We start from the raw sequence: 10,478 nt of genomic DNA on the forward strand, positions 1-10,478 counted from the left end.
ACAAGCCTTTCTTTGTACCAAAAAAGTATAGCTAAGCAAAAAAATCAGCCCCATGGCTCCAGACAACAGTGCAGGCCTCATTCCACACCTGGAGTCCAACATTCAGTCAAAAGCAGGAAGTAGATTTCACCTTCAATCAGCTGGAGTCACGATGCCTTCATTTTTGAGATCATTGTGTAAATTGTTTTCTTGGTTTGGCTTATTTCACTCTGTATCAGTACAAACAAGTGGGAAGTGATTTTTCAAAGGCCACACAGGGAATACCAGATGATCTTCAAGGTCTCTTCCCCTTCCAGCATTTTATATAACTAAAACTTCTGTTTTCATAAAGCTAGGGCCTGGTAAAGGCCATTTGACCATAAACAGATGGTGAAGATTTTCTGTGAAATTAAAAAAAAAACCAACATAGCTACATTTTGCATTTCATTTCACATGGAATTAATTATAGAAACTGTTAATTTGCCTTAATTGGCATCTAGTATCTTATTCCCTGGTGTGTTCTCCACCTAATTAGTATTACTTTAGAATTCTGGTCAGGAGGCTTAACTTCTTATGTACTTCTTCCCTCCTTGGTCTGGACCCTAATGTAAATAAATGGCATGAGATATGGAAGCAGGAATTTGACCCTTCCAGAAAACACTTCTTTGGAGGAAATAGAATCTTTTCTCTGTAGACAGCTTGTGTACATCTTTAGATTGAATGGAACCTCAGAGGTTGTCCAGTTCCAACACTTTGATTTAACAGATGAACAAACTGTGACCTGCCTTAGGTTAAGTGGCTTGTGCTGGGTTACCTGGTTAACATGTGACAATGTCAGGATTTGAACCCGTGCCTTCACCCCTAATATAATACTTTTTCTATTGTATAATATTTCTCAATGTTTGATTTAGAGAAGGGAACTCTTGAGTAGAGAAGTTTGGTGGGAGAGCCATCCTGTGGTTCTGTCTTCTTCCATCCCAGCAGCATGTAAGGGGTGTCAGCACTCACTGTTTATTGGGAACCAGGAGTCATGCTATAGGACAAGGAGAGAGGAGATTGTAGAGCTGCCCTCTTTGTTTTATTTTTATATCCTCACTTCTTCAAGGATCTGTGATTTTATTGGTATAGGTATTACTTTTCCTAAACAAGCCCATTCTGACCGAGTAGAAGGTTTTCAAAAGGTGCTATGGCCAGAAAAAATGAATCATCTTGTGGTCAGACTGGGGATGAATTTCCTCCAACTCAGTGAGCCCTGTCCTCAAACAGTAGACATACAGTCTGTCTCTAGGCCTATACTGAGGAATCAACCAAGAACACTGCTTTGTCACACAGTGCTTACCACCTCATTGACTCAGAACACTTAGAGTGGTTTTCTTTGCCCATGGAACAAAGCCTTGGCGTTACAGGTTCTCCATCTAATTGTCATAACCTTATGTCCTGTGTCTCCCCAAGAAACTCAGCACTAGCAAAACCACTTTCTTCACTCTCCTTAAAACATGCTATTCAGATTCCCATTTCTGTGCCTCCTCTACCCGTCCCATCATTGCCTGTCTTTGGTAATTTGTTGTTTTCTGTTGTTCAGTCGTTTCAACTGTACCCAACTCTTTGTAACCCAATTTTGGGTTTTCTTGGCAAAAAATACTGGAGCAATTTGCCATTTCCTTTTGCAGCTCATTTTACAGATGAGGAAACCGAAGTAAATAGGGTTAATTAGGTGACTTGCCAGGGTCATACAGCTAGTCAGAGTCTGAGGCCAGATTTGAACTCAAGAAGATGAGTCTTTCTGACTCCAGGCCTAGTGCTCTACCTACTTTGCCACCTAGCTGCTCTCTTTGCTTATTTATTTTCTACTTAGTCTTCAAGATCCAGTTCGTTTTTCTACCTCTTTTCTAATCAATTCGATCTTCATTAAGTTCTTTTCACAAATTTATGTGTGTCTTTCATTTGACATTTAATATATGGCCTTTTTTGATATAGCCAGCCTTGTCTCCTGACTAGATAGGGAGCAGAGACTTTAATTTCTCTCTCTACCTAGAACCTAGCATCATGCTTGACATGTACTCAACAGATACCTCTTGCCAGTGGAGTTGTGCTGCCACGAGCAGACCCTGTGGTTCATCTGTAGCTGATGGTGGGTGTTGTGGGAGTGCCACCAAAGCAACTGTGGTATAGTAGAAAGGGCACAGGATTGAGAGTCAGAATCCCACCATGGTCACTCAGTGGCAGTGTCACCTTTGGGATATTGGGAAAGTTGAGTAACTTCTGAGCTTCAGTTTCCTTATTTTTAAAATGAAATACTGCATGATCTGTAGAATTCAGTCCATCTCTAAATCTTACAGTTCTGTTTCTACCTCATTGCTGATTAATCAAAACCCAGACTCCTTTGCCTGGCATTCAAGACCTAGAATAAGCTGTCTCTGGCATTTGTTGTTTTGTTTGGTTTTTGTTTGTTGTGGTGTTTTGTATTTTTTTTTTTAAGCAATCGGGGTTAAGTAACTTGTTCAAGGTTATACGGCCAGTTATTTCTGGGTGTGGTGCTAAGTATCTGAGCCCGGATTTGATCCCCAGGTCATCCCGACACTGGAGCCAGTGCTCTTACTCGCTGAACCACCTGGCCACCCCTATGTGGTGTTTTTTTTTTTTAGTTCAGCCATCTCTTCTACTATAGTCTGATTGATCTAGTTATTATCTTCTATTCTTATTTCTACACCTGTCTTTTGCTCATGGTTTCTTTGATCTGTAGCTCCTTTCTTTCCTCCTTAATCTTCAAGATTAATCTCTAACACTGTGTCTATTAAGCCTTCCCCGGTTATAATAACCCATTTTGGTCTCCCCTTCTCTGAGTTTGAATATCACTCACTTTGTTATTTAATCACATACTGCCTTGTGTTGTTTCTTAACTATTTTGGTGTGTGTGAGTGAGTGAGAGAGAGAGAGAGAAAGAGAGTGTTTGTGTGTATAATGTCAATTAGACAAAACTTCTTGGAGGACATAAGCTAAGCTTTCTTTGTATATCCCTTACTCCACTCCCAGTGTGTAGCATAGTGCTATACCTACTAGATGTTCTTTAAAATCCTTTTGAGGCAATGAAATGAACCATGGAGCCCTGTGATGAAGCACCTACCTAGAATGGTAGATTTGGAAAGAGAAGGTAGCCCAAGTCCCCTGTGTGTGAGAAGTTTAAGCAACTGAATTGCTTTCTCAGAACAACTGTTTCTCTAAAACTTTCCTCCAATGCTTCTTGGACTCCAGTTCAGTTTCCTTTTTCCCTTCACTCAGTTGATATTATTTTCTGCTACTACAGGTTGGGACAAGCATTCATATGGTTATCATGGTGATGATGGACATTCATTCTGTTCTTCTGGAACTGGGCAACCTTATGGCCCCACCTTTACTACTGGAGATGTGATTGGCTGCTGTGTCAACCTCATCAACAACACTTGCTTCTATACAAAGAATGGACACAGCTTAGGTAAGTGAATGAGGGACATTGGGTAAGGGCAACTGTTCCTGGCCTTGGACTTGGGGCTAACTGGGATGTCACACCCCACCTGATTGGTGGCAAAGTGCAGGGCTTCTTGCTGGGATAGCATGGGAATGTTCTGTTAGGTACCACATCTTTTCCTCCCCTTTCCTCCTTTTTTTTTGTGTGTTTGTAATATTCATTTTTCTAAATTTTGAGTTCCAAATTCTCTTCCTCCAGCCCCTCCCTCACTTATTGAGAAAGAAGGCTATATGATGCATCCATTTTCTATGTGAAGTCATGAAAAACATAGTTCCATCTTAGATATATTGCAGCCAACACCCCACCTCCAAAAAAAAAAGCAAAAAAATAAAGAAAGTGAAAAAAGTGTACTTATTCTGCACTCAGTTCACTTCCTTCTCTGGAGGTGGATAGCATTTTTCATCATGGATCCTTTGAAATTATCATCGCTCATTGTATTGATCAGAGTAACTAAGTTTTTCGCAGATGATCATTGTTGCAAAATTGCTGTTACTGTGTACAGTGTTCTCCTAGTTCTGCTCATTTCACTTTACATCAGTTCATGTTTTTCCAAATTTTTCTGAAACCATCCTGTTCATTATTAATTTTCTAAAAATATATAATTAATTTATTTTTAGTTTTCAACATTCATTTCCATAAGATTTTGAGTTTTAAATTTTTCCCCTTCCCTCTCCCCAAGAGGGCATGCAATCTGATATAGGCTGTATTTATACATTCATCTTAAATATATTTTCACATTAGTCATGATATAAAGAAGAATTAGAACCGATGGGAGGAACCACGAGAAAGAAGAAACAAAAGAAAAGGAGAGCAAATAGTATGCTTCCATCTCCATTCAGACTCCAAAGGTCTTTTTCTGGATGTGGAGAGCATTTTCCATCATGAGACTTTTGAAGTTGTCTTAGATCCTTGCTTTGCTGAGAAGAGTTAAGGCTTTCAAAGTCAGTTATTGAACAGTGTGGCTATTACTATGTACATTGTTCTCCTGGTTCTGCTCACTTCACTCAGCATCAGTTCATATAAGTCTTTCCAGGTTTTCCTGAAGTCCACCTGCTCTTCATTTCTTATAGCACAATAATAGTATTCAATTTATTGAATTTATATACCACAACTTGTTCAATCATTCCTCGATTGATTGATGTACCCTCAATTTCCAGTTCTTTGCCACCACAAAAAGCTTCTCATAATTTCTTTTTTTGGAGGGCAGTTGGGCTTAAGTGACTTGCCCAAGGTCACACGGCTAGTTTTTTGTGTTAAGTGTCTGAGGCCGGATTTGAACTCAGGTGTTCCTGACTCCAGGGCCGGTGCTGTATTCACTGTGCCACCTAGCCAACCCCTCATTATTTCTTATAGCACAATAGTCTTCCATCACAATCATATGCCACAATTTGTTTAGCCATTCCCCAATGTTGGGCATCTCCTCAGTTTTCAGTTCTTTGTTACCACAAAAAGTGTTGCTATAAATATTTTGGTAAATATAGGTCCTTTTCTGTTTTTTTTTTTTTTTTATCTTTGGGATACAGACTTAGTAGTGGCATTGCTAGGTCAAAGAGTGTGCACACTTTTATAACCCTTTCAGCATCATTCCAAATTGTTTTCCAGAATGATTGAACTCTACTCTACAAACAGTGCATCAAAGTCCCTATTTTTCCATAGTCCCTCCAGCATTTATCATTTTCTTTTTCTGTCACATTAGCCAGTCTGATAGGTGTGAGAGTGATACCTCAGAGTTGTTTTAATTTGCATTTCTCTAATGGATAACAATTTAGGGAACCTTTTTTATAACTTAATAATAATAAAATAATTAGTTAATAATTTATAACTAATAATAATAATTAACTAATATTAAAAATATTAAGGTTTTATTTTTTCTTCTGAAAAATGCCTGTCCCTATCCTTTGAGCATTTATCAGTTGGGAAATGGCTCTTGTTTTCATAAATTTGGCTCATTTCCTTATATATTTGAAAAATTAGGCTTCTGTCCAATAAACTTTGGACACCACATCTTTAACATAGCTCTATGGATTCACATTGATCAAACTGGTCCCTTGGAATGTTTTGGTGATGGGAAGGCTACTTCACCTCATAGGTATCAACTTCTCTGCCTTAGTGGGAGACCATAAAGCCCATTGCAGAGATTAGTTCCTTCTTTTTTTGAGCAGAAGTTCAGTCCCATTGAAAAAGTATGCTGAACTCTAGGGGACAAGAGCAGCTTGTATTACTACTTGTATCCTCTTGTCAGCCCTCCTCCTTGCTAGGTGTCTGGGTATGGGAACTTGGAGGCAAAGGGGATATGACAGTGAAAGAATGCATTTGGAGAAAGGCTGCCTGTCTATTCATACCTGACTATACTTCTCTTCACTGAAGGAGACACCTCTCTGGTTTTAGAAATATGAGAAAATGGTGGCAGGGTCAAGATTTTGGGGAGGAGAGAATTTGGGCCCGCACTCTTCTTTAAACTGCCTGCTGGAGTGATAGACAAGGACAGTGTCCCTCATGAAATGGCTTTCAAGTGCCAACTTTCAGTGTAGCACAGCTGAGGGTAGTGACTCCTGGTTACTTAGAGTTTGAGACATATTCTTTTCCATCTCTTGAGTTTCTGGGGAGGGAGGGGAGATGTTGGAGCCTAACTAGAAAATGATCTGAACCCTTAAGAACCTAGAAGGCTTTTTATTATTCTAGAGAGGACTATCATCTTTGCAAATGAGAAAGAAAATCAAATGGGTTGCCAGGCATGGGGAAAAATGGACTCAGTATGTCAGAGCCCTTCGGTGACAGTGACCTTGTTATATCAAACCACCCTGTTTGGAAGAGCCTTGCCTCTAAGGCTGCCTTGCAAAGACTGAAAACTGTAGTTGTAAACCTACACTGGTAGAGGTGATGCTTTGTGATTTAGGGCACAAAGCACGAAGAGGCATTCATTGCTCTGTAGTCGAAGAGCTGAACAAAGGGACTGCTCAGTAGGACTGGTGCAGAAACCCACCTTCGTTACTTCTGTACTTAGCTGGGGAGAATCTCAGCTGTTGTCTTCAGTGTAGAAGTGGGACACTTGAGCTGGGAGTTCCATCAAGTAAGCACCTTTCAGATGCCTGTGAAGTCAGGACCTTCTCAGCAATGCTTCCGCAAAGGATACTTGCTGCATTCTTCACATCACAGAGTTCACGTGGGCTCTTTTTACCAGTGGGTTCCCTTCCTGGACCCCAGGTATAGACATTCTCTTCTGAGGAGATCTGTGTGATCTAATATCCTGGGAGCTTTTGAGAGAGGAAGAGTTTGAATTCTCAAGGTGATGTTTGGAGTTAAGTTCCTATCTGTAGGTATTAGGGGTCTCCAAAGGCCTAGATTGTCTGGTGGTCCTAGCCTTTGAGTGCCAGAGGTGATCTGACTCCTAGGGCTTTAGCAGAATCTGCTTTAGGACACAGCACTGGAAGGCTCCTTGATAACAGCTTGTCTGACACCATCATTTCATTGAGAAGGAAAATGAGCTTGAGGGGATGTTAAATAAATTGGCCAGGTAGCAGAGCCAGGATTCAAATCTAGTCTTTGATTTTAGATCCCGTATTCTTCCTGCTTAGTGTCTGAGATATTGGGCTTTTAGGAAAGACCTGTATCCTAGATAGAAAGTATCCATTGTGACCTGTAAGAAACCAGGAGAAATCTCATAGGACCCCGCCATCTTATCTTCTTGACTCCTTTTCCAGGCCATATTCAGAAACTTGCTTGAGGTTTTCCTAGAGCATTTAACACATTTCTGTTTGTTATTTTCAGGGAGAAACACTACTCCTGAATTCTTCCTCTTCAAACATTTTCTTTTAGGTTCAGTCTCAGCAGAATCTCCTAGGGCCTTTGTCCCTCCTGATTAAATTCTTTTGTGCATTTTGGACACAAATAAAGGAAGTAGTGGATAGTTACCAAGAAATTTGGGTAATGGCATTCTGGGTGCACCAGGTAATCTTTCCTCTTATTCCCTTCGTGTCATTGACTGGAAGCTTAATCTGACTTATAGTTAGAGGTGGAAAAGTCCTTAAAAGTTGTCTGATGTAATCTCCCAAAGAGGGTAAGTGACTTATTTGCCTAAGGTAGTAGAGCAAGGATCTAAGTGTCAGTCCTCTGATTTCAGATTGAATGTGTTTTCTGCTGCATTCTGCTATTTGTCTTTAGACAGGGAAAACCTTGATTGACCCTCATCAGTGCTGCCTACTATCCTTGCAAGAGGGTGTCTGCCTTGGAAATACCAAAAAATGCTCACTTTCTCCATTAAACCAGGCAACTCCTGGGGCTTCCAGGCTTTTCTGCTTTCCAGGGGAAGCATCACATGAGGATTATTGAAGGGCAAACTTGGAGTTGGGAAAAAGCTATTGTTTTCTCCCTACTACCCTGATAGTTACTCTTTTTCCCAAGGTCAAGATCCAGGTCCATATGGATTCTTTCTCCCTGGGTTCTGAGCCCTGCCAGTGTAGTCATCTGTGCTTGGTCATCTTCTCATCTGGCAGACACAGAATGTCTTGCTAGAATGTGATTGAAGTCATCAGAATCTTAAAGTGTCCCCTCCTTTATCTGGTTAATGGGAGGGTTGACCACATGTTATTCATCTCTAGGTTAGACATATTTTCGCATGATAATCCCCCGGACTCTCAGGCTGCAGTAGTACCTTCTCCATCCCCAGCATACCCTTAAATGACGTGTAGTGGTTGGACTGGCCCCATGTAGGCCAGTTTTGTGTGCGGTGTAGAAAGTCTTTTAAGCACAGGATTTTAGCTGTGGCTCAAGAACACACAATAACGAAAGAACATGCCTTTAGTTAAGCAAAACATTTTAGAGGGAGAAATGGAAATTATTTTCTGTGAATAAATCTTGCAAATTCTTGTGCGTATGATTAGTGTTGTCATTCTCCTCGTCCCTCCACCAGTGAACCCTTCCTTGTCTGTCCATGGCCTTCATATAGACACAACAGGCCCTGAGCAGTCATAGGTGGACATTAACGGGAGCAGCAGCTCCCGACTTTGGGAAGTGGGAGGAATTAGAGAGAAACCTTAGAGGGAAGCCTTTACTTTGTATGTTTGCAGTTTTTCTCCTGAAATTTTTAAACATGAGCCCAAAAATTCTGTTGGAATTAAGACACAAGTACTTGTGCATGTACTCCCAAGGAGGACTTCTCAGTTGCCCTTAAGGTCACCAGGCCATAATAGTTGCTATAACAAGGTAGTGTGTTGTTTCTAGTCTGTCTGCCCCCTTTCTGGTTAGATGATCCATTCAGCTGGGTATAGTATGTGGTTTTATAGAATGTTAGTAGTACAGTGATCATGAGGAAAGGGAGGTCCTTGTGAATAGTCATGAAGCTCGAAGTGGGAGAAACAGTAGTTGATGCACAGACTCTCCAAGGGAAAGCAATTCAAGAGGCACAGAAGTCCAAATTTCTTAAGAGTATGGTCAGAAATTATTTCAGTGAGGGAAAAAAAGAGGACAGTATCAAAAGAAACCAATGTGTTTTAAATGGTGACCTTTCAATGCCCTCATATTGAGAAAAGACTTAAGGAGAGATCCATAACCAAAGGACAATACCAAAGACCATTGTGAATTGGAAGAATAGGCCTGTGAAGCCAGAGCCCAGAATGACCTAGGGGAGTTAACATAAATGACTTGGTACACGTAAAGATGCTTTGGGTGGGTAGGGGCTATGCAAGCACCTAGTTGCTTTAAGTGAAGTTCTTTCCAGAGCTGAAACAATTATATCCCAGAGATGTCGTTCTTGAAGGTGTGACCACTGAACTGCTGCTAATAACCTGAGAAATCACAAAAATAGGAAAGGTACCAAGCAAAGATCTCTACTTCTTAAAAGGAGGAAAAGATTGTTTTCAGAAACTCTTCATTCTTGAGTTTGACATCCCTTTCAAGTTCTCCAAGTAATAGTGAGCAGATTGCTTATGAGCATTTGGAAAGGTAAGCAGTGCTAAGCAGTGCATGATCACTAGATCTCAGTGTGGATCCATTCAGAAAAGCTGGGCCAAGCCAAGCTTATTTTTTTTTTTGGGTAAGATTACCAGACCAGTCTATGGGGAGAGCAGGAGATAATCTTAAAGATAGGTTAGGATTTTAGGGTTTTGGTCATTTTGGGGGAAGAAAGGTCACAAAGTCACATACTTTGCTCAGAACAAAGAGACAAGGGACTAGTATGTGACAGACAGAAGACAGAACTGTTCAACTCTTGTTCTGCCTCTCACTTCTCTGATAAAGATAAAGGATGGGACCAGAAGACATTTATTGCATACCTGACGTGTACCAGCCCCTCACGTAGGCACTTGAGATATAGACACAAAAGGGGAAAGTGCTCTTCCCTTCAGGGATTCCTCTACTAGGTAGCTACAGGATTTTTACAGATAAGTAAGCATAAGATACTGGTAAAATTCAAGAAAAATGAATAAATGGAAAGTGTTTATTATATATTTCCGGTATGCAGCTCCCTGTGATTGCAATAATAATAGGTAGCATTTATAGACAGCTTTAAGGTTTCTAATGTGCTTCACTTATCCAGTTATCTGTTTTCATCCTCACAACCACTCTAAGAGATAGATGCTATTATTATCTCCTTTTTCCAGGTGAGGAAACTGAGATAGAAGGGTAAATGACTTGGCCCAGGGTTATGTATCTGTGTCTGAGGCTAGATTTGTGCTTGGGTCTTCCTGACTTCCATGTCCAGCACACTCTCCATTGTGGTGTTTGCCTCCCTCAGTGCTAAACACTGGGGATAAGAGTAGAAAATCAGGACAATCCCTGCTGTCAAGGGGCTCACATTCTAATAGGAGAAGACCAGAAGTGTGTGTGTATGTGTGTGTGTGTGTGTGTGTGTGCGCGCGCGCGCATGTGTACATATCGATAGATAAATATAAATATGTTTTAACATTTAAATATATTTGGATATATATGTATGCATATGAGTCTGTCTATCTTATCTATCTATCTATCTATCTATCTATCTATCTATCTATCTATCTAT

General features: G+C 40.5%; 1 protein-coding gene across 3 annotated transcripts in view; it reads left to right on the forward strand.

Moving 5' to 3' along the window:
* Window positions 1-10,478, forward strand: part of RANBP10 (RAN binding protein 10) — a 150,494-nt gene that overhangs the window by 103,381 nt on the left and 36,635 nt on the right. For all 3 annotated transcript variants that reach the window (XM_069085720.1, XM_069085721.1, XM_069085722.1), the window contains exon 4: window positions 3,284-3,451. In XM_069085720.1, coding sequence (XP_068941821.1) covers window positions 3,284-3,451 — 168 coding nt within the window. The remainder of the gene's footprint in view (window positions 1-3,283; window positions 3,452-10,478) is intronic.

Source organism: Petaurus breviceps, unplaced genomic scaffold, assembly GCF_028583685.1.
Source record: "Petaurus breviceps papuanus isolate PSGF00001 unplaced genomic scaffold, PetGlider_PUasm1.0 176, whole genome shotgun sequence".
Taxonomy (NCBI): Eukaryota; Metazoa; Chordata; class Mammalia; order Diprotodontia; family Petauridae; genus Petaurus; species Petaurus breviceps.